Here is a 23,648-nt window from a genome sequence, read left to right on the forward strand (position 1 = left end):
GCTACTACTTGTGTGTACCTTTTGTCTTGCCGCTCACCGGAACAAAATGATAGACCATGTAGATGATAATGAAATGTCTCGGTCAACTTCATTAAAATCTTTAGGCCTCCCTTGGTTCATAGTATATTTTTTTCATTGACTCTAAGCAAATATTTTTTTCTTTAAAATGTGAAAGATTGATTCTTATCCTATATAGAAATAGGAATCCATTCCCATAAATCAAAAGGGTTCAAAGTAATTTTTTAAATAAAATTCCTACCCTTTAAAATTTATATAAAATTCCCACAAACCAAAGCAGCTAAAATAGGGTGTACACACGTGTACTTGTTATAGAAAATAGACTTTTTCAGACCAGAAAAAAAATTGCATGTTGTTTCACGCACACCAAAGACGGATCCGGCTTGCCTGCTCCCTCTCCATGCTCCCATCCGTGCTCCCACTTCATCCAACGGCTGTTCTTTTTCCTTTTTCTTTTCTAATCTAATCATCTTCCCTCCCTGATTTTCAGGGGATGGGGTCGGGCCTTATTTTCTTCCAATCAAATCAAGCCACGTATGCGGGAGCACGGATGGAAGCATGGGAAAGGAGCAGGCAAGTCTCGTCCACCAAAGACAAACCAATCACGCAAGTGTTGAAACTCTCCTAATTGGTCCAAATGACCACGCGCCTTGCCTTTAGAGAAGAGAGAGAGAGAGAGTTTGGCCCCTTATTTTCGTAGTCAAATGAAGTAATTAGTGGAGTATTATATTATGAGAGAGGGGAAGTACAAAGAGAAAAAAAAGGGGAAGTACTAATTTTTTTATACTTATGTTTTATTTTACAATAGAAAGGGTATTTTTGATGATTTTCTGTAGCCGGACAAAGTTATTAGCTTGCATCTTTATTCAAAGCATGCCTTTTCCTTTGAGTTGTTTCAAAGCATGAATTGAAGCAGTCAAACTACGTCTTTTGTATTCAACTAAAAAAACTACGTCTTGCACTTAAAAAATGAAGCTACTAGTAAATCTCATCGAACCACGGTAATTTGCACAAGCAGTCACATTTATTTATTCCATGCAAAAAAAAGTGACATTTATTTATTATCTTCGATGTCCGCGTCTGATACGAACCGCACAGTGAAAAGATGCTCTCACCGACCCCTGTCGTTGACCTCGCTGACCCCGGCAACAGCGACCCGCCCCAGCCAAAGCAACGATCTCTGCCGTCCGTTGCGCCATCGACGTCCCAGATGCACGACCCGTACCCAACATTTTCGGTTCCACCCTCGAACTCCCACAAATTTGCACATCGTGCCCTCCGCCCTGCGCTCTCGCTACAAGACTCGCCTCTCCTCGCTCCTCCCTTCTCCTCTCCCTCCTCTTCTTCTTCCTCATCCCCTCTCTGCTCCACTCCGGGAACGCGGCGACGGGAGGATGGGGCACGCCCCCGCGTAGAGCCTCGCGGCGCAGGTGAGCTCACTCCCGCGCCCTTTTTCGGTGCCGATTCGTCGCGGTTTGGCCGGTGCTTTCCCGGGACACATGCCCGGCGGCGCCATGCGGGTTCCTCCCCGAGTTCTCGGTTCATACCCGCGCCATGAATCCGTTCTTGGCCCCGCCCGCCGAGACCCGTTGCTCCTGCGGTCGATCCGGCTCCCGGATGGCTTCCCGAGTCCCAAAAATTTGGTGTTTTGCGACGAAAATTCCAAACCGTATGAGCATTTCACGGAGATCTATCTCAGTACTGATTTGTATCTTCCTTCTCTCAGGTCAGTGAGTGCTGCAAGAATCTGAGCTGCTTGCCAAGACTGTAAAAGGAAGAGCTTTGCAAGAACGAGAAGAACGGGTTATATATATTTACTTCTCAATTGATTTTTCTTGCGCCATGGAGGAGGTGGAGGCGGCCAACAGCGCGGCGGTGGAGAGCTGCCACAAGTTGCTGGCCTTGCTCTCCCAGCAGCAGGACCCAGCCCTTCTCAGGAGCATAGCTTCAGAGACGGGTGAGGCCTGTGCCAAGTTCAGGAAGGTGGTCTCCCTCCTCAGCAATGGTGGCGGCGGCAGGGGAGGGCATGCTAGAGGCAGGTTCTCCAGGAGAAGGAAGCCCGTGGGGTTCTTGAGCCAGAAAGGCTTCTTGGAGAGCAGCAGCAACACCCCATTGGGGATGCTCATGTCCGGGAGTGCAGCCACTCCATCCCCATCTGCTGGTTCGGCAGGGCAACTGCGGCCCCAGGTCGGCGCGCCGCCGCAGCCGCGACGCAGCCTCGATTTGATCAGCTCAAGCAGCAAGAGCGCCCACCAGTTTGGCCCTCCAAAGATGGTCCAGCCATTGTCTGTGCAGTTCCAGTTTGGTGCCACTGCACATAGGTACCCATTCCAGCAGCAGCAGCAGAATTTACAGGCCCAAATGTTCAAGAGGAGCAACAGTGGGATCAGCCTGAAGTTTGATAGCCCCAGTGGCGGCACTGGGACGATCTCATCGCCGAGGTCTTTCATGTCCTCCCTGAGCATGGATGGCAGTGTAGCTAGCTTGGATGGAAAGCCGCCGATGCGTTTGCTCGGCGGCCCAGCTGTGAGCGACCCACTGAATGTGCGCCAATGCGCGCCTAAGCGGCGGTGTACGGGCAGGGGTGAGGATGGCAGCGGCAAGTGCACCACAGGTGGCAAATGTCATTGCTCAAAAAGAAGGTATAACTATCCTGCTGTGATTCTTTTATAAGGGTTGGGAATTATGGTCTTGACCTGATTGATGATTTACTTTTCTGCAGGAAATTACGGATTAAGAGGTCAATTAAAGTGCCCGCCATTAGCAACAAAATATCTGATATACCTCCGGATGAATACTCATGGCGGAAATATGGGCAGAAGCCGATTAAGGGTTCCCCTCATCCGAGGTATGAAAGAAAAGAAAATACCAATTATCTGCTTAAAATATGTGGATTATCACTTAAAAAGGACATTGGTCAAAATAACACTTGAATGTATATCGAATCATTTTCAGTCATGATATTATTATTCCCCATGTTGTACCATGAAAGATGGCATATCTGCATCCATCAGGCATTCATTGTGTTGCTTTACCTGTGGAATAATTATTTGTGGATCCCCCACTCAACTCACCCTTTTCCTAGCACCAAGTTTCTTCTACAGCTAAGACGTGTTGACACCTTAGTTGCTAGAACAATTAATTATATAGTGGATCATGTTGGTCTGTGTGAAAAAAGAGATCAGTCATAGGGACCTGAAGTAGTTAACTTGTTAATGGAACTCGCATTTCATTGACATGCTTATCTATCCACATTCTAATGTTGATTGCTCCTGTTTGCCCACCTCACATCTTAAGCTTTAATGCCTGCCCTTAATGGTAGGAAAATGTAGCTATACCATGAAAGCAAGCACATGCTGCTCAATGTGGACTGCTGACTGTTCCTCTTTCCAAATATTTCTTGTCTCCACAGAAGACTAACTCTGGCCGTTCACTTGAACCAAATGCAGGGGCTACTATAAATGCAGCACCGTCAGGGGCTGCCCGGCGAGGAAGCACGTCGAGCGGTGCGTGGACGAGCCGGCGATGCTCATCGTGACGTACGAAGGCGAGCACAGCCATAACCGGCTGCCAACACAATCTGCCCAGACCTAGACGACAACCGGCCGATCGCTTCGCCGCCCCTTTCAATCCATGAACGCGAGGCCCGGGCCTTTGTTTGAAGATACGGCCGAACCGTTCGTGTGAAAGTGAAACTAGGTCTCACGGATCTCGAAAGTAGGAGCAACAAACAACATTGAGGCCATCCACCTGGGAATCTAATGAGTAGTGGCCCTTCCTTCCCCCAGCTACACGCTGTTAGGGTTTCGGCGTCCAGAGTGGGGGCATGCCCAAGCTGTTCTTCCCCTCCTCTGCTCTGAGTTGTGACTTATGACACATCAAATCAAACTGAGAGATGACATGGAGGGAAGAACATGCATATGCTGGTTGATAGTGACAGGTGGGGTTCCCCTCAACAAGGGGGAGGGAGTGTGTTTGAAAGAGTTGAAAGGGAGATTTGAAGAAAGGAGGCGAGCAAGGAGCTCTGTGTAAAGCTTGGAAAAGGATTGGCAGGGTTGGCTTTTAGCGTGCACAAGTTTACTTGCGATGACTCGCCTCTGTCTCTGTGTGTTGCTTTTGCTTTATTGAAAGATGGGATTTGTTTTCTCTTTTGGCAGAAGAATTGTTCCAGGATTAAAGGTGGTGGTGCTGTTGACAAACTGACACATTAGGAGGACCATGTGTTTTCTTTACAGGTGTAATAGGAAGGAAGTTGCTGTGATTTCTCAGTCATGCTTCAACTTCAGTGTGAAGCTTTCCATGCTAGCAGTAGTGACTTTGACATGAGTTTTGTGCTATCATGGGTGTGTTCATAAGAGCTCTCTCTCTGGTCTGGACAATAATGAATTAAAATTCTAAGCACATTTGCATTACATCTAGTAGCCAGTTCTTCCCCAAGAAAATGGTTTCTGTTATAAAAATGTAAGCGCAGTTGCTCAGGGAAATTCAAGATGAACTATGCCATACATTAATGTTTTGTCAGTGCTCCCAAATCCTAACGAGAGGTTGACAATTGAACACGCCACATGATGCTTGCTTACTGAAGATGGGGTCTTGCTGCCTGATGCAATCATGGAATGCTGTAGGTATTAGCAGTATCTGGTGGCCGTGTGGGGCAAAGGATCTAGCAAAGCAGCACCTAGCTGGTACGTGCTGTATTATTGAGGTAGGCGCTGAGATGGACAAAAATGGCTCACCAACCGGTGGTTTATTGCATGGTCAACTACATTGAGATGGTCTACAAACAACTATCCATGAGTACAGGCACCCTTAATTAAGGGAGAAGATCTAGCTAGTATCCCCCCCTCTTTTTTGCGCGAGACGAGAAGATCTCGTAGCATTTCATTTTTGTAAAGGTAAACAAACATTTCTTCAAGCATCGGATTAGGCAAACATAGTACGCTACTTTGTGTGTGGAGGTCAAGTCAAGGAGAAGATTTAGCTTCAAGCAAGGGCATATTCTGACTTGCAAGCAAGGATTATACTCCCTCCGTTTGTTTTTATAAGATGTTTCAGACAGCTTGCTTTGCACTGTTTTGAACAGTGTTTGAATGTCTAAAACGTCTTATAAAAATGAACAGAGGTAGTACATAGGACCCCAACAGCCAGAGTATGTTCGCTGTGAAGAGTGACATTTGCAAATGTTTTTTAAGCATTTTTTTCAATGACGCGTGACAATTTCTCCAGAGACGTATGACAGTATCTGGAAAGAAGGAAATTGAGACAAAAACAGGCAGAAATTGCCATCTGCTAGCACCTAAAAATGCCGTAAAAAACGTTCATTTGACAATCCCCTCCTAGGCATAGCTTTTTTATTAGGCAAACTATTACTGTAGCTATCATTGCTGTCAATGCCCCTGTTGGATCCTCGAACAGCCCAGCTAAATTCGACGTTACATAAAGCCTTTTCTTGACACCTAGTACATGCATGCCTGCACTTTTTGTTGGAATATAATAACCTCGTCAGCTAAGCTAAGCATGCAAAATGACGAAAATGGTTGGTACGGAATCCACCTCCAGTGGTCGACAACACGCACTTACAAAAATGAAAAACGACGGTCCGCAACTTTGCTGCCAATATTTCAGACTTTTCGGCATGAATAATTGGCAATTTATATTGACGCGAGGATAGCAAATTTAGTTGGTGAGAACAACAGTTTTCTGGCAAAAAAATAGAATGAATTGAGGAGAATTTGCCATGCTCACCAACTAAACTTGCCATCCTCAACAAAACATAATTTGTCATGAAAAACGTTTGATTTGTCATGCCTAAAATCTGACGTTCGCTTGATATTCAGGTCCTATAGTCCTCGCACTACGATGTTGTTCCTCCATATCCCGTGAACCTGACAAACAGTCGACGACAGCCATCTTTAGTCTGTCTTGCAAGTAAGTGCAACTAGGATGTACTATAGTCCTAGCACTACGATATATATATATGTATGTATGTATGTAGTCCAGGGTAGGGTTTTGCACTTTGCTTTGGACTTGAGTCAAGACTCAGGACGTGCCGCCGGCGTCCAGATGGCCAAGCAAGTCAAGAAGTATTGCGTGCAAGCTTGTAGAAGTAGAAGTAGAAGATAGATGAGAACAACCCCAGATATGTGCACGGACGCAACATATATGTGGAGTGTCAAATTAGCTAGCATGGTGTCCATGGTCCCGTGCTGATGATCCATCCAGGCAATATAAATTGTTTGTTTGATAGTAGTACTATACGTACAGTCTCAGCAGACGGCAACTTAAGTGCGGGTCGCGACCGCCGACGTCTCTGACGACGAAGCGAGCAAGGGCTCCTGATGCGTTGCACGGACAAGAAACTTGATGGCGGCAGCGAGGCTCCATCTACCGCTGAAGAGGATGTCGAGCTGCCTGCATTGCATGCCCAGATGCCCAGTGTCTCCGAGACTTATTTCCCTTCGTTTTGCACTGGATGGTTTGTGTCGTTTCGTTATACTTCCTCCATCCAGAATTAGTGCAACACCATGCTAGATACATTTGTTTGAGTGTTAACTAATTCTGAACAAAGGAAGTACTGTCGTATGAAAGAAAAAAAGCTCTGTCTGAACCCAGGCATGACATGGCTGGCAGCTCAGGAAGCATCACACAGAGGACTCATCGTGGTTCTCTGACTACTTTGGTCAAATACATCCGTATTTAGACAAATTTAAGATAAGAATTTTGGGACGGAGGGAGTACTTCTCGTGTGAGCTTCGGTTTAGTGCAAAGAAAACATAAGCGCAAAGTGGGAGTGTGTGTAACAAGACGTGCACTGAAGAAGTGGCAGCAACAAAGAAGGCACAAGTTGAACAAATTCAGCACAAACAGAGCAAAGCAGGGGCGTCGCTGAAGGACGATCGCGCACAAATCCCAGCTGCACGATATGCAGGCAACGCTTGGGTCACTGGCTGAACATCAGTGACAGGGCTATCCATCCAAGCCACCGTTGCTGTTGCCACTTCTGAAGTATGTGTAGTGTCTGCGTCCCATGCCTCTGAGTTGCCCAAGCCTAGTGGTGGCAACCTGCTGTCTGGCCCAAGCCCAAGTAGAAGGTCGCTGACAGGCGGACTACCTATCTTCTTCCTCTCTGATTCTTGTGCTTGTTCTTGAGGCTGTACTGAATTCTCCCCTGCCTAGCAATAATACTAGAGCGTGTGGTGTGAGCTTCTCCTGTGATTACAAATCCTGTTCATAATGTTGGTCTGTTACAGTGTATGTAGTGATTTGTATGGCCCTGTCGAAACAAGGATGATTGTTTCGCTGGTAAAACAACAAAGGGGTGGTGGCGCAGTTGGCTAGCGCGTAGGTCTCATAGCTAAAAACGTGAGTTATCCTGAGGTCGAGAGTTAGAGCCTCTCTCACCCCACCTAGAAAACACCATCGTTGTGATGAAAACGCTCAGTGGCAACTTGGGTCGCCACATATTATCTGAACTGTCAGATAAAACGAGCAAGTCTGAACCTGGTGTTATTTTTTGTTTCTTCCACAGGGAATTTGGCAAAGAGACGGCAGAGTATTTCTCACACTTGTATGTGGTTAGTTATTAACATAAATTTTCGGCTGCTACATAGACAACCTTGTTCAAAGGAGTAAACTTAATCAGAACCGAAATCAAGCTCCTCTCTAAACATCACGCATACGAGGATGGTTGACTAAAACTCCACAGTCCACGTGCTTGACATTTTTCAATTAGAGATTATTTTGCCGGAATCGTTGCTTGATCTGGACCAGAATTGGTTGCTTACAACGCAACACACAGATGACAAGGTTTAAATTCAGATCAATCGCAAACCAAATAAAGGCACCCTTGGAGCAAATTCTTTTCTCGACACAACATGATAAAAGAAGAAACTGAAAACTGAATCAGCATGAATTTGCGGTGAAGCTAAATCATTTCTTATTCAGCAGAGAGAGACAAAGAGTAGGAGTTGACCAGCTAGATCAGCCCCCAGTGTTCTCCAATCCTTCCTACCTACACACATAAGATACTTATTGCGGATCAAGCAAGCAAGCAACCGTGGAGATTGATCTACACATAACAGTAACAGCCAGCGTTTCTACAAAGACTTGAAACATCACCACGAGATTAATGGATCTACAGGGAGGCTAAGCTTCAAGCCAGCTTCCATTTTCACTTCTTCCCCGTGGCAGCAGCAGACTGAAGGCCGCTCCAGTCGATCCCGCCCGCGATCCGCAGCGCTCTCTCCCGCCAATCTTCTGTCGTGTTCTTCGATTCTCTGATCAGAACACGTCACGGCAAACACACTGGTCATTTATATATATGGGAAGCAGCACTCTAGTGTTAAAACAAAAATAAAACATACAGAAAAGGATGAACATAATATATAGCTTACCTCTCTTTGGTCAATTTCTCCATATCTCGCCATGTTAGTCTCGGGCCTTCATCCAAGCCCTCACACACCAATTCACCATTCTCATCAGTGTAACAGAGGATGCCCATGTTTTTGTCCTCATAAACCTGGGGAAATAAAAATATGGTGTTTCCTTCAGATTACTAAAAACAGTGCTGTTACATGCTAACATAGTTACATCATCACCATTATATTTGACATGCCATAGCTTTTGGCACGAACAGGTACTTACCTTGTTCACCTTGCAGGCGAAGCTGACCGAACTAGAAGCTTGTTGCCTGGATTCGGAACTGGAGCTGCCATCCATGGAAGCTCTTGTGCAAATCTTCCTCCTTGGGACTATGATTGCAGCAGTAGATGAGTAGCACCTCAAGGCAGCCATGGCTGAGTTTTGAAACGTGGAACCACACAACTACTGATCATGGAGTACATGTCATGTAAATGGCCATTAGTGGGATAGTGGTGGATGCAGTTTTAAATAGGGATGTTAGGTCAACCAAGCTGTGGCAAAGCAGATGATTGGGTGTGCTGTTAAGATTAAGTTCAGCTGATTACCTATTAAATTGGCAGGCAAATTCGTTTTCTAACTCTTGTACTAGCATTATTGGGTAAAATATTCAGGTCATGACTCATGACAGTGACTTCCAAATTGCTTCCCACCAAGTTTCCCCACCTCGGTTTTTACAGCACACCGAATAGGATTTTAAATTGAAAAGTTTCTTATTGTGCAATGGATAAGTTTTAGATTAACTTCAGAATGATACAAAGGAAAAACTCAATTGTTCCAGACATAAATCATGTAACTGACGGTTACAAAGCTCATGTTTTTTCTGTCCAGACTTGAAAAGTTGTGCTACAGATCAAATAAGCTGGCGACTTTTAATCGCGAAATTCTTCCATGAAAGTTTCATGGAACGCCTTAAAGCGATTGATGATTAGTTGTATTTTCTCCTCCTGTTGCAGGATTGTGCATCTGAAATGCCATGTGCCAGGTACCTTCATTCAGAGTATAAACACAGAAACGAACATGATATTAGAATAGCAACACGAAAATCTCCCTGTAATAATCTTGAATAAAAAGGATAAAATATAAGTTCCTATCTTTGGTTCACGTCTAGTCAGTTCCAGAGACAACTATATCAAATTAAATAAGTGCATCACACTCACTTGTCCAAACACAGAGCCAGGTAAGAGGACGATGCCAGTGTTTTCAAGAAGGCGGAGAGCATAGAACACATCTGGCTTGGTGTTCATTGCCTCAGCAGCCGCAATTGCCCTTTTAGGCAGCCGAACAGATGGGAATACAAACATTGCCCCTTCAGCCTTGCTGCAAGTCAGGCCTTCCAGGCTGTTGAATGCCTGCACCATGGCCTGAACAAAACAAGTCCAACAATGTGACATTCAGAGATAATGATATTTTTGCACGTAAAATGAAGATAATCATGGAAGTGGATGTGACAAAAGGGAACCTCTGCACATCGGGATAATGATAACATAATGCGATCTCTTTCTTCCCAGTAAGAGGTGTATGACTCATCTCCAACCTGACAAAAGGGAGGCTAACTAAAACGTATATAGAAATGCAAAGGCAAGATGAGATGCATATTTACTGACCTTTGGTGGGTTCATGACTAGGCTCACGAGAACCTGGCCGGCTAAGTTGGAGCATGAGCTTAGGGATGCCACTTTGTATACTTGTTTCCGAACTTCAGAATTGAAGCCAGTGACCTCCATGTAACCCCCTCTTCTCCCACATTCTCCATAGTATCCTGATGGAGAAGACGATACTTCTAACAAATATCAATCCATTCGATGGAGAATTTGTGGTGCATGTATGAAACTTCACCCCAGTAGTTCAGAACTTCAGATTACTTGGAACTTTGGAAACAGGAACAGATGATGATACCCCACACTTGGTTTGATATACAAGAAATACAGTATGCGAGACGCTCCTTATTAAGCAAAGGGAGGAAAAGACAGTGCCTAGAAAGCCAATAGACAAAGAGTACATGGCGTGCTAGATGGAGAAAAAAGTCATTAGAATAACATTACCAAGTAATGGGTTCAAATTCGAATAAACAAATCACTACATTACCAATGTTCGAGAAAAAAATAGTCATTACATTAGTATGATTCTATTCTATTAACATAACCAATATGCAAATCTGCTTTTGCAAGAACTTCCTTATGTTGGCTTTACTCGATGAGTCGAAAATCCAATGTTTAAAGAAATCTTTCTCATGAGTGCACCTAACAACATACTTCCCCTTCTCATTTTTATAGTAAGTAACAAGAGAGCCGCGTATAACTGAGAATAAACATGGATAAAAGGAAGAACTAGATGTCATATACCATTAGAAACTGAATGGAATGATATTAAAGAAATATCTTCTTCACCAAAACCCATGGACCGTGCTATCTTCTTGAAAGAGATAAATCTCTTTTCATCTGTGTAAACATTTTCTTGGTAAACCTACCAGTAAGTTCAAGAAAAGATACAGCGGGTTACATACACAAAATTCAAGGAAACTTTATAGATTCTTATAAAGAAAGATACAAAAACCTCACCTCATCTGCTAGAAGAACAAGGTTTTCAATCCTGCAGAATTCCACTATTTCACACTGGTTTTCCTTCACAAGAACCTATGTACAATTTAACCACATTAAGACCTGTACAAGAATATATGAATTACACAAGTCGATGATCAGTAAACACACCTGTCCAGTAGGGTTGCCTGGATTTACAACCACAAGTCCCCTAACAGTGATGCCCTCAGATCGGGCACCATCCAGCTGCTTCTTCAGGTCCGAAATACTCACGGCCCAACCTCCTGATTCGTCAAGGTAATACGGTACCTGAGAAAGCAGATATCATCTTGCTTACTGCAGATTGACAACCAGTAAAATCGAGTTGACATGGATTCAATTCGATCCAGTAATGAAGTACATACAAGAGTTGCACCACACAGAGCCATTGAGCTTGTATACAGGAAATGTGATGGAATCGGGCAAAGGATGCCATCTTTTTCATCTCGTATCAACAGGTGCATTACCATATGAACCTGTTTGTAAATCAAACAAACAACTCGATTGGCAAGAATCATATCTGAAAGGAAGGAAAGGGGGAGATAAAAATAACTTTCATCTTGGATGTTTAGTGACATTGCTCCTGTTATCATGGCATATTAGGTGGTTTAAGTCAATCATATATTAGTGATAAGAACGAGGTTCGTAAAAAAATAGTGCTAATTACTAAAGTGCAAAAGGAACTTCCACAGAGTAGTTTGACAGCGTATGAGATATATCATATAACATTGTCAGGATGCCCAGTAGTAGCAGAGGATCACAATATCTCCAACTATTATTCAGAGTGTTATGCACAAGATGGTGGATGAAGGAATTGCTCCGCATATGGTGGATCAAATAGTACCGGCGCAGCTGCTCCATCTGTCAGGAAAATGTCCTCTGCATTGCATGGGAAAGCATCACGAGTGGCTATTCCAACAGCAATTGCATTCCGCAACCCTTCGGTACCCTAGAGGTCAAAACCGTTAGTGGGTTCTAGGTTCATTTCTGCATTTGTCAAAAGAGGGTCTGGGTTCCTGATCTTGCCTGACAGTGGCTGTATCCTCCCATTGCTCTCCCAGGAATGAGGTCTAGAATCTCCCTCGCCCTTGTTATTGCATCAGAACTGCAACAGCAACAATCGAGTTGAGCTATCTAGCTTATGAATCTGAATGCATCTTGCTCATATGATGTGGTCTGTGGTGTTTATTACTACCTGAATATGGAACTAGTTACACTGCAGTTCAGAAGATGCGGGTAATCACACAAGGCAAGAACCTGGAAGACAAGAAAGCATCAGAGCATGAAGAAACGAGATTGTTAATAAAAGAGTTCATATGGAGCAAATCACCCACCTCACGGAAAAACTTAATTGGCTGTTGTCCGAGGTAATGTGGATTGCTAAGGTTGCAATAGATTATCTACAGGAAGAAATGGAAATATTAACCACAGTAAAAAGGGAAAAAATGGTAGAAACACTAACAGAAGTAGATGCATCTAGGCTATGAATTTTGGAAAGTTCCAGTGGAAGATGATATTCAATTGTTCTTCAATAATGTGATGAGATTCACTGGAACATACCTCATCGAAAGGGTATAGACCCGGATTAGTTTCTAGCTCTTTCTGCATGCGCTGGACACCTCACCAAGAAACAGAAGAGAAGATCACTTAATTTGCATGATCTGCCAAGCTAGGTGCAAAATACGTGCTGTAGTAGTGGCAATTTAACATGGTTCTGAGTCATGTACGGCCGCTGGCTCAGACACATACACGGATACACTATGGTACAGCAGCTTCCAACCGTACGTTTCTCAGGGATCTCAATCTCTTGGAAAATACTAGCAACTGGGGAAGGTACCTGCGCGCGGCCGGCCACGGCGCCCCGGAGGTGATCCGCGAGCGCCAGCACCTGCAAAACCAACCGACCACCAGCATTGGATTTGGAAACGCGTGTGGATCGGGCGGCGGCAGAGAGCTGCTACCTTTGGGTTTAGGGAGTCGACGGTGAGGGCGCGCGCGGAGGCAGGAGACATCGTCGCTTCTTCTTCTCTGAGAGTGAGGCTCGGGGGACGACGGCGGGCGGGGGGGGGAGCGGTGGGAGCGGGGTGGCAAGCGGCGGCCTGGGAGGAGTAGGAGACAGTCGAGTCGGTCGATCACGGGGGTGGCAGGTTTGTTTGGCTACAGTCCAAAGTTGCTTCACGTGTTACGTACAGCGGTACAGGCCGCCACCACGCCGGGAGTCGGGAAGTGGAGTACGTACTTCTTCGCCACGAAACCCCGGAGTATCCCCGCCGATTCGGCAAAATTACCGCGAATCCGCCATCGGAGCCGATCCAACGGTTCAGCTCGCTCCTTGCTAACTGGAGGGAAGGAGCTACGACCGTAGGATGCGCTCATTTATGTTTACCGTTAGTAATCGTCTCTCCTGGTTGCTTTTACCGCCGACTCACCCTGTGTATTTTAAAACCGAACCGAAATCCCATACCAGAAATAAACCAAACCGAATCAATTTTACGGTTTTTATGGTTTATGATTTCTGTATGGTATGAAACTTTCATGCCGTTTTGAATTTTGGTTTTTATGGTATATACCAAAAACCGAGCGGTTTACCGAATAAACCGAAGTAAAAAAATTATATCTTGGATGAACAACCATACAAGTAGTCATTTTTGTACATAAGCAAGATTTTCTGTTAAGTGCATCCATTTTTCTTGTAATCGTAGTCATACTTCTCTTAAAAAGAATGCTAAGCACGTCAATAACCATCGAATCCATGCATGCATATACACTCGCATATAGTTATACACTCCTTGTATAGAAAAAATATGTGTTTTGAGTCATAAATTTGCAAACTATTATATGTCAATTTCAAATTCGCGTCAAATTTGATTTATATGCACTAGTAGAAAACAAGGCTTTGGTTGGGGCCTAGCCAGCCCATTAGTCCCGGTTCTGTCACGAACCGGGACCCATGGGGGCATACGTCCCGGTTCGTGCGCCCACGGGGCCGGCTGGGCCTCGGGAGGCATTTGTCCCGGTTCGTGTGGACCCATTTGTCTCGGTTCTAGGCACGAACCGGGACCAATGGTCCTCGCTCCTGGCCCACAGCCATTGGTCCCGGTTCGTGCCTAGAACCGGGACAGAAGGGTGGCCTTTAGTCCCGGTTCCAGCCACGAACCGGGACCAATGAGTTGCCTATATATACCCCATCGCCCCAGCAGAGCACTCCACAGTGCTCTGTTTTTTCTGGCTGGCGAGGGGAGAGCTTTGTGGTGCTCTAGCTCACCTCCTATGCACATGAGGTGTTCGATGAAATGCCCGAGCCACACTAGTTAAGCTTTCTCCTCTCGAAGCTCGACCTCCAAGCTCCATTTTCCCCGAGATTTGTCTAGGTTTAGCGGTCCGTCACGTCCCGTCCCCGTCTTCACCGCCGTCGATCGCCCGCGCCGATCTCGTCGCCGGCACCACCGTGGTGAGCCTCTTGTTCTTATCTTCTTTCTGAAAGAAAAAAATTCTTACTTTAGATAGATACTTGTCTAATTTTCTTACTTTTATTATTTCTTGTTATTATATAGTGCGATCGTTTTGGTATCCGGCCCCGTCGGCCCTCGTCCTGTCTATGATTCGGATGTGGTATATATTATCTTTTATAACTATTTGGTTCATTTATTGTTTATGACAATTATGCCGACCAACGTGACATAGATTTTATTTATCTAGGAGGTATGTGAACCGAAAATTCCAACTGACCCTATTATCGAGAGGTTAAATTTAGTTGAAGAAGAAAACAATTACTTGAAGGAAAAAAAATAAGGAGGAGAAGATGATATTGGAGTTGCATGTTGCGGATGTCGTCATTGATCACAAGATCAAGATGGACGCAACGCGTTTGAAGATTAGAAAGATTAGAAAATATGCCATTCATACCGAGGCTTGGTATCATTATGCCGTTGGATCAATTGTTACCTTGGTTGCGATTATGATCGCATTTGTTGTTGCATTGAAATGTTTTACATAGTTTCAATGTATGGTTTAATTAGATGCTCTAGAGAGCTATATGTTGTTCAATGAGAACTATGTATGTACTTTGGTTTTAATATGTGATGATGAACTTCTATTAATTTGGTCATTATCTATCCATGATGTTCTGTAATGGTTTTTGACACACTTAATTATATATAATGCACGCAGATGAACCGGCAATGGATGTACGGTAACAGACACACCTCCGAGTACGTTAAGGACGTGCATAATTTTCTCGAAGTGGCTGAGGCAAACAAGCATAATGGTTTTATGTGTTTTCCATGCTCTATATGTGGGAATACGAAGTCTTACTCTGACCGGAAAATCCTTCACACCCACCTGCTTTATAAGGGTTTCATGCCACACTATAATGTTTGGACCAGGCACGGAGAAATAGGGGTTATGATGGAAGACAACGAAGAAGAAGAGGACGATGACAACTATGTGCCCCGAAATACGGTGATGTTGCAACGGGGGAAGCTGTTGAAGATCAAGAGGAACCAGATGATATTGTGCCTGATGATGATCTCCGCCGGGTCATTGTTGATGCAAGGAGACAGTGCGAAAGTCAAAAGGAGAAGCTGAGGTTCGATCGCATGTTAGAGGATCACAAAAAGGGTTGTACTCCAATTGCGAAGATGGCAACACAAAGCTCGGTACCGTACTGGAATTGCTGCAGTGGAAGGCAGAGAATGCTGTGCCTGACAAAGGATTTGAGAAGCTACTGAAAATATTGAAGAAGAAGCTTCCAAAGGATAACGAATTGCCCGAAAGTACGTACGCAACAAAGAAGGTCGTATGCCCTCTAGGATTGGAGGTGCAGAAGATACATGCATGCCCTAATGACTGCATCCTCTACCACGGTGCGTACGAGGATTTGAACGCACGCCAGGTATGCGGTGCATTGCGGTATAAGATCAGACGAGATGACCCTGGTGATGTTGACGGCGAGCCCCCTAGGAAGAGGGTTCTTGCCAAGGTGATGTGGTATGCTCCTATAATATCACGGTTGAAACGTCTGTTCAGAAACGAAGAGCATGCCAAGTTGATGCGATGGCACAGAGAGGACCGTAAGAAAGACGGGAAGTTGAGAGCACCCGCTGATGGGTCGGAGTGGAGAAAAATTGAGAGAAAGTACGGGGTTGAGTTTGTAGGTGACCCAAGGAACGTATGGTTTGGTTTAAGTGTTGATGGCATTAATCCTCTCGGGGAGCAGAGCAGCAATCACAACACCTGGCCCGTGACTCTATGTATGTATAACCTTCCTCCTTGGATGTGCATGAAGCGGAAGTTCATTATGATGCCAGTTCTCATCCAAGGCCCTAAGCAACCCGGCAACGACATTGATGTGTACCTAAGGCCAATAGTTGAAGAACTTTTACAGTTGTGGAATGGAAACGGTGTACGTGTGTGGGATGAGCACAAACAGGAGGAATTTAACCTGCATGCGTTGCTATTTGTAACCATCAATGATTGGCCTGCTCTCACTAACCTTTCAGGACATACAAACAAGGGATACCATGCATGCACGCACTGTTTAGCTGACACCGAAAGTATATACCTGGACAAATGCAGGAAGAATGTGTACCTGGGGCATCGTCGATTTCTTCCGACCAACCATCAATGTCGGAAGAAAGGCAAGCATTTCAAAGGCGAGGCAGATCACCGGAAGAAGCCCACCATGCGTACCGGTGATCACGTACTTGCTATGGTCAATGATTTACACGTAATCTTTGGAAAGGGTTCCGGCATGACGCTGAGGGACGCGCACCCATGTGGAAGAAGAAATCTATATTTTGGGACCTACCATACTGGAAAGACCTAGAGGTCCGCTCCTCAATCGACGTGATGCACGTGATGAAGAACCTTTGCGTGAACCTACTAGGCTTCTTGGGCGTGTATGGGAAGACAAAAGATACACCGGAGGCACGGGAGGACCTGCAACGTTTGCACGAAAAAGAGGGCATGCCTCCAAAGCAGTATGAAGGTCCTGCCAGCTACGCTCTTACCAAAGAAGAGAAGGAAATATTCTTTGCATGCCTGCTCAGTATGAAGGTCCCGTCTGGCTTCTCGTCGAATATAAAGGGAATAATAAATATGCCAGAGAAAAAGTTCCAGAACCTAAAGTCTCATGACTGCCACGTGATTATGACAAAACTGCTTCCGGTTGCATTGAGGGGGCTTCTACCGAAAAACGTCCGATTAGCCATTGTGAAGCTATGTGCATTCCTCAATGCAATCTCTCAGAAGGTGATCGATCCAGAAATCATACCAAGGCTAAGGAGTGATGTGGCGCAATGTCTTGTCAGTTTCGAGCTGGTGTTCCCACCATCCTTCTTCAATATCATGACGCATGTCCTAGTTCATCTAGTCGACGAGATTGTCATTCTGGGCCCCGTATTTATACACAATATGTTCCCCTTTGAGAGGTTCATGGGAGTCCTAAAGAAATATGTCCGTAACCGCGCTAGGCCAGAAGGAAGCATCTCCATGGGCCATCAAACAGAGGATGTCATTGGTGTTGGGTAACGTAGCAGAAATTCAAAATTTTCTACGCATCACCAAGATCAATCTATGGAGTAATCTAGCAACGAGGGGAAGGGGAGTGAATCTACATACCCTTGTAGATCGCGATGCGGAAGCGTTGCAAGAACGCGGATGAGGGAGTCGTACTCGTAGCGATTCAGATCGCGGTTGATTCCGATCTAAGCACCGAAAGTACGGTGCCTCCGCGTTCAACACACGTGCAGCCCGGTGACGTCTCCCACGCCTTGATCCAGCAAGGAGAGAGGGAGAGGTTGGGAAGACTCCATCCAGCAGCAACACGACGGCATGGTGGTGGTGGATGAGCGTGGCAATCCCGCAGGGCTTCGCCAAGCACCGCGGGAGAGGAGGAGGAGGGAGAGGGGTAGGGCTGCACCAAAAGGAGACGTTCTCTTGTCTATGGCAGCCCCAAAACCTCAATATATATAGGGGAGGGGGAGGGCTGCGCCCCCATCTAGGGTTTCCCCCCTCAAGGGGTGCGGCCAGCCCTAGATGGGGCTTGGGGGGCGGCCAAAGGGGGGAGGAGTGCCTCCCAAGTCAAGTGGAGGCCCTCCCCCTTAGGGTTTCCCCTCTCCCATGCGCATGGGCCTTGGGGGGGCTGGTGCCCCTGGCCCATTAAGGCTAGGGCGCCCCCTTACAGCCCATGCTACTGTATTGGACGTGGTGGAACATTTTCCGGACCTCCGGACCCCTCCGGAATCCTCCGGAATCTTCTGGAAGCTTCCCGGTACAATACCGAAAAAACCCGAACTTTTCCCGGAACCCGAACAACAACTTTCCATATATAAATCTTTACCTCCGGACCATTCCGGAACTCCTCGTGACGTCCGGGATCTCATCCGGGACTCCGAACAACATTCGGTAACCACGTACATGCTTTCCCTATAACCCTAGCGTCATCGAACCTTAAGCGTGTAGACCCTACGGGTTCGGGAACCATGCAGACATGACCGAGACGTTCTCCGGTCAATAACCAACAGCGGGATCTGGATACCCATGTTGGCTCCCACATGTTCCACGATGATCTCATCGGATGAACCACGATGTCGGGGATTCAATCAATCCCGTATGCAATTCCCTTTGTCCATCGGTATGTTACTTGCCCGAGATTCGATCGTCGGTATCCCTATACCTTGTTCAATCTCGTTACCGGCAAGTCTCTTTACTCGTTCCGTAACTCACATCATCCCGTGATCAACTCCTTGGTCACATTGTGCACATAATGATGATGTCCTACCGAGTGGGCCCAGAGATACCTCTCCGTTTACACGGAGTGACAAATCCCAGTCTCGATTCGTGCCAACCCAACAGACACTTTCGGAGATACCCGTAGTGCACCTTTATAGCCACCCAGTTACGTTGTGACGTTTGGCACACCCAAAGCATTCCTACGGTATCCGGGAGTTGCACAATCTCATGGTCTAAGGAAGTGATACTTGACATTAGAAAAGCTCTGAGCAAACGAACTACACGATCTTGTGCTAGGCTTAGGATTGGGTCTTGTCCATCACATCATTCTCCTAATGATGTGATCCCGTTATCAACGACATCCAATGTCCATGGTCAGGAAACCGTAACCATCTATTGATCAACGAGCTAGTCAACTAGAGGCTTACTAGGGACATGGTGTTGTCTATGTATCCACACATGTATCTGAGTTTCCTATCAATACAATTCTAGCATGGATAATAAACGATTATCATGAACAAGGAAATATAATAATAATCTATTTATTATTGCCTCTAGGGCATATTTCCAACAGTCTCCCACTTGCACTAGAGTCAATAATCTAGTTCACATCACCATGTGATTAACACTGACAGGTCACATCACCATGTGACCAACACCCAAGAGTTTACTAGAGTCAACAATCTAGTTCACATCTCTATGTGATTAACACTCAATGAGTTCTGGTTTGATCATGTTATGCTTGTGAGAGAGGTTATTAGTCAACGGGTCTGAACCTTTCAGATCCGTGTGTGCTTTACGAATATCTATGTCATCTTTGTGGATGCTACCACGCGCTATTTGGAGCCATTTCAAATAATTGCTCTACTATACGAATCCGGTTTACTACTCAGAGTCATCCGGATTAGTGTCAAAGTTCGCATCGACGTAACCCTTTACGACGAACTCCTTTCCACCTCCATAATCGAGAAAATTCCTTAATCCACTAGGTACTAAGGATAAGTTCGACCGCTGTCATGAGATCCTTTCCCGGATCACCATTGTACCCTCTTGACCAACTCATGGCAAGGCACACTACATGTGCGGTACACAGCATAGCATACTATAGAGCCTACGTCTAAAGCATAGGGGACGACCTTCGTCCTTTCTCTATCTTCTGTTGTGGTCAGGTCTTGAGTCTCACTCAATACTCACACCTTGTAACAAAGCCAAGAACTCCTTCTTTGCTGATCTATTTTGAACTCTTTCAAAATCATGTCAAGGTGTGCTGTCTTTTGAAAGTATCATCAGGCGTCTTGATCTATCTCTATGGATCTTGATGCCCAATATGTAAGTAGCTTTATCCAGGTCTTCCTTTGAAAAACTCCTTTCAAACAACCATTTATGCTTTCCAGAAATTTTACATCATTTCGGATCAACAATATGTCATTCACATATACTTATCAGAAATGTTGTAGCGCTCCCACTCACTTTATTGTAAATACAAGTTTCTAACAAACTTTGTATAAACCCAAAAACTTTGATCACCCCATCAAAGCGTATATTCTGACTCCGAGATGCTTGCTCTAATCCATAGAAGGATCGCAGGAGCTAGCATACCTTTTAGCATCCTTAGGATCGACAAAACCTTTCTGATTGTATCACATACAACCTTTCCTTACGAAAACTGGTAAGGAAACTTGTTTTGACATCCATCTGCCAGATTTCATAAATGTAGCTAATGCTAACATGATTCCGACGGACCTAAGCATCGCTACGGATGAGAAAAACTCATCGTAGTCAACTCCTTGAACTTGTGAAAATACTCTTTGCCACAAGTCGAGCTTCATAGACGGTAACATTACCGTCCACGTCCGTCTTCTTCTCAAAGATCCATTTATCTCGGATTTCATGGTTTCTAACCATTTGTCGGAATATGGGCCCACCATCGCTTCTCCATAGCTCGTAGGTTCAGTATTGTCCAACAACATGATATATCAGACAGGATCACGTACCACTCTGAAGTAGCACGCATCCTCGTCGTCCTACGAGGTTTGGTGGTGACTTGATCCGAAGTTTCATGATCACTATCATAAGCTTCCACTTCAATTGGTGTAGGTGCCACAGGAACAACTTCCTGTGCCCTGCTACACACTAGTTGAAGTTATGGTTCAATAACCTTATCAAGTTTCCACCATCCTCCCACTCAATTCTTTCGAGAGAAACTTTTCCTCGAGAAAGGACTCGTTTCTAGAAGCAATTACTTTTGCTTCCAGATCTGAAATAGGAGGTACACCCAACTGTTTTGGGTTTTCTATGAAGATGTATTTATCCGCTTTGGGTTCGAGCTTATCAGCTTGAAACTTTTTCACATAAGCTGCGCAGCCCCAAACTTTTAAGAAACGACAACTTAGGTTTCTCTAAACGGTGTCGTCTCAACGGAATTGCGTGGTGCCCCTTTTAAAGTGAATGCGGTTGTCTCTAATGCCTAACCCATAAATGATAGTGGTAATTTGATAAGAAACATCATGGTATGCACCATATCCAATAGGGTGCAGTTATGATGTTCGGACACACCATCACACTATGGTGTTCCAGGCGGTATTAATTGTGAAACACTTTCCACAATGTCTTAATTGTGTGCCAAACTCGTAACTCAGATATCTCTATGATCATATCATAGACATTTTATCCTCTTGTCACGACAATCTTCGACTTCACTCTGAAATTACTTGAACCTTTCAATAATTCAGACTTGTGTTTCATCAAGTAAATATTCTCAGCATCTACTCAAATCATCTGTGAAGTAAGAACATAATGATATCCACTGCATGCCTCAGAACTCATTGGACTGCATACATCAAAATGTATTACTTCCAATAAGTTGCTCTCTTGTTCCATCTTACTGAAAACGAGGACTTTCAGTCATCTCGCCCATGTGGTATGATTTGCATGTCTCAAGTGATTCGAAATCAAGTGAGTCCAAGCGATCCATCTGCATGGAGTTTCTTCATGCATATATACCAATAGACATGGTTCGCATGTCTCAATCTTTTCAAAAACGATTGAGTCCAAAGATCCATCTACATGGAGCTTCTTCATGTGTTCTATACCAATATGACTCAAATTGCAGTGCCACAAGTATCTGGAACTATCATTACTATTTTACATCTTTTGGCACGAACATGTGTATCACTACGATCGAGATTCATTTTAGGTGCAAGACCATTGAAGGTATTATTCAAATAAACAGAGTAACCATTATTCTCCTTAAATGAATAACCGTATTGCGATAAACATAATCCAATCATGCTCAACGCAAACACCAAATCTCGATGGTAGAGGGAGCATGCGATGCTTGATCACATCAACCTTGGAACCACTTCCAACACATATCGTCATCTCACCTTTAGCTAGTCTCCATTTATTCCGCAGCTTTTATTTCGAGTTACTAACACTTAGCAACCGAACCGGTATCTAATACCCTGGTGCTGCTAGGAGTACTAGTAAAGTACACATTCATATAACGTATATCCAATATACTTCTGTCGACCTTGTCTGCCTTCTCATCTACCAAGTATCTAGGGTAGTACTGCTTTAGTGACCGTTCCCTATCATTACAGAAGCACTTAGTCTCGGGTTTGGGTTCAACCTTGGGATTCTTCACTAGAGCAGCAAACGACTTGCTGTTTCATGAAGTATCCCTTTTACCCTTGCCCTTCTTAAACTAGTGGTTTTACTAACCATCAACAATTGATGCTCCTTCTTGATTTCTACTCTCGCGGTGTCAAACATCGCGAATAGCTCAAGGATCATCATAACTATCCTTGATATGTTATAGTTCATCACGAAGCTCTACTAGCTTGGTGGCAGTGACTATGGAGAACTATCACTATCTCATCTGGGAGATTAACTCCCACTCGATTCAAGCGATTGTGGCACTCAGACAATCTGAGCACACGCTCAACGATTGAGCTTTTCTCCCTTAGTTTGCAGGCTTAAGAAACTTGTCAGAGGTCTCATACCTCTTGACGTGGGCACTAGTCTGAAATCCCAATTTCAGTCTTCGGAACATCTCACATGTTCTGCGACGTTTCAAAAATGTCTTGGGTGCCACAATTCTAAACCGCACCGAACTATCACGTAGTTATCAAAACGTGTATGTCAGATGTTTTGTAACATCTACAGACGACGCTGAGGTTCAGCACACCGAGCGGTGCATTAAGGACATAAGCCTTCTGTGCAGTAATGAGGACAATCCTCAGTTTACGGACCCAGTCCGCATAATTGCTACTACCAACTTTCAACTAAATTTTCTCTAGGAACATATCTTAACCAGTAGAACTAAAGCGCAAGCTATGACATAATTTGCAAATACCTATTTGACTATGTTCATGATAATGAAGTTCATCTGATTATGAACTCCCACTCAGATAGACATCCCTCTAGTCATCTAAGTGAAACATGATCCGAGTTTAACTAGGCCGTGTCCGATCATCACGTGAGACGGACTAGTCAAGATCGGTGAACATCTCCATGTTGATCGTATCTTCTATACGACTCATGCTCGACCTTTCGGTCCTCCGTGTTCCGAGGCCATGTCTGTACATGCTAGGCTCGTCAAGTCAACCTAAGTGTATTGCGTGTGTTCCGAGGCCATGTCTGTACATGCTAGGCTCGTCAACACCCGTTGTATTCGAACGTAAGAATCTATCACACCCGATCATCACGTGGTGCTTCGAAACGACGAACCTTCGCAACGGTGCACAGTTAGGGTGAACACTTTCTTGAAATTATTATAAGGGATCATCCTACTTGCTACCGTCGTTCTAAGCAAATAAGATGCATAACATGATAAACATCACATGCAATCAAATAGTGACATGATATGGCCAATATCATTTTGCTCCTTTGATCTCC

At 44.8% G+C, this 23,648-nt stretch overlaps 3 protein-coding genes across 5 annotated transcripts; 1 reads left to right on the forward strand and 2 right to left on the reverse strand.

Moving 5' to 3' along the window:
- The first annotated feature begins 1,300 nt into the window (after positions 1–1,300).
- On the forward strand, positions 1,301–4,430 carry LOC123119499 (protein WRKY1). The gene is made up of 4 exons (XM_044539316.1): positions 1,301–1,448; positions 1,745–2,660; positions 2,741–2,866; positions 3,468–4,430. Exons 2-4 carry the CDS (start codon positions 1,861–1,863, stop codon positions 3,610–3,612), a joined length of 1,071 nt encoding a protein of 356 aa, XP_044395251.1. The 5' UTR covers positions 1,301–1,448; positions 1,745–1,860; the 3' UTR covers positions 3,613–4,430.
- Positions 4,431–7,831: 3,401 nt separating this feature from the next.
- Positions 7,832–8,941, reverse strand: LOC123119501 (uncharacterized). The gene is made up of 3 exons (XM_044539320.1): positions 8,662–8,941; positions 8,412–8,536; positions 7,832–8,294 (listed from the first exon to the last, which is right to left on the reverse strand). Exons 1-3 carry the CDS (start codon positions 8,809–8,811, stop codon positions 8,189–8,191), a joined length of 381 nt encoding a protein of 126 aa, XP_044395255.1. The 5' UTR covers positions 8,812–8,941; the 3' UTR covers positions 7,832–8,188.
- Positions 8,942–9,187: 246 nt separating this feature from the next.
- Positions 9,188–13,164, reverse strand: LOC123119500 (alanine aminotransferase 2). Of its 3 annotated transcripts, none has more exons than XM_044539317.1 (15): positions 12,977–13,164; positions 12,853–12,903; positions 12,576–12,626; positions 12,350–12,415; positions 12,211–12,272; positions 12,042–12,120; positions 11,860–11,964; positions 11,381–11,491; positions 11,148–11,285; positions 10,998–11,072; positions 10,782–10,902; positions 10,044–10,198; positions 9,899–9,988; positions 9,597–9,800; positions 9,188–9,425 (listed from the first exon to the last, which is right to left on the reverse strand). In XM_044539317.1, exons 1-15 carry the CDS (start codon positions 13,025–13,027, stop codon positions 9,309–9,311), a joined length of 1,476 nt encoding a protein of 491 aa, XP_044395252.1. In that variant the 5' UTR covers positions 13,028–13,164; the 3' UTR covers positions 9,188–9,308. The 3 variants fall into 3 exon arrangements, with proteins under 3 accessions (XP_044395252.1, XP_044395253.1, XP_044395254.1); XM_044539318.1 differs by having other exon boundaries at positions 9,899–9,973; positions 12,977–13,163; XM_044539319.1 differs by having other exon boundaries at positions 12,576–12,634; positions 12,977–13,039.
- Between the last annotated feature and the right edge of the window lie 10,484 nt (positions 13,165–23,648).

Source organism: Triticum aestivum, chromosome 5D (genome assembly GCF_018294505.1).
Source record: "Triticum aestivum cultivar Chinese Spring chromosome 5D, IWGSC CS RefSeq v2.1, whole genome shotgun sequence".
NCBI lineage: Eukaryota > Viridiplantae > Streptophyta > Magnoliopsida > Poales > Poaceae > Triticum > Triticum aestivum.

Excerpts from the sequence above, each read along its gene's own strand:
- LOC123119500 (XM_044539317.1), bottom strand. The coding sequence starts at position 13,027 with ATGTCTCCTGCCTCCGCGCGCGCCCTCACCGTCGACTCCCTAAACCCA. Across the intron at positions 12,273-12,349 it reads CAATTAAGTTTTTCCGTGAG|GTTCTTGCCTTGTGTGATTA; the intron begins GTGGGTGATTTG and ends CTTGTCTTCCAG. Across the intron at positions 11,073-11,147 it reads CAGGCAACCCTACTGGACAG|GTTCTTGTGAAGGAAAACCA; the intron begins GTGTGTTTACTG and ends AATTGTACATAG.
- LOC123119499 (XM_044539316.1), top strand. The coding sequence starts at position 1,861 with ATGGAGGAGGTGGAGGCGGCCAACAGCGCGGCGGTGGAGAGCTGCCAC. Across the intron at positions 2,661-2,740 it reads TGTCATTGCTCAAAAAGAAG|GAAATTACGGATTAAGAGGT; the intron begins GTATAACTATCC and ends ACTTTTCTGCAG. Across the intron at positions 2,867-3,467 it reads AAGGGTTCCCCTCATCCGAG|GGGCTACTATAAATGCAGCA; the intron begins GTATGAAAGAAA and ends AACCAAATGCAG.
- LOC123119501 (XM_044539320.1), bottom strand. The coding sequence starts at position 8,811 with ATGGCTGCCTTGAGGTGCTACTCATCTACTGCTGCAATCATAGTCCCA. Across the intron at positions 8,537-8,661 it reads TCGCCTGCAAGGTGAACAAG|GTTTATGAGGACAAAAACAT; the intron begins GTAAGTACCTGT and ends TTATTTCCCCAG. Across the intron at positions 8,295-8,411 it reads GAGAAATTGACCAAAGAGAG|AGAATCGAAGAACACGACAG; the intron begins GTAAGCTATATA and ends TGTTCTGATCAG.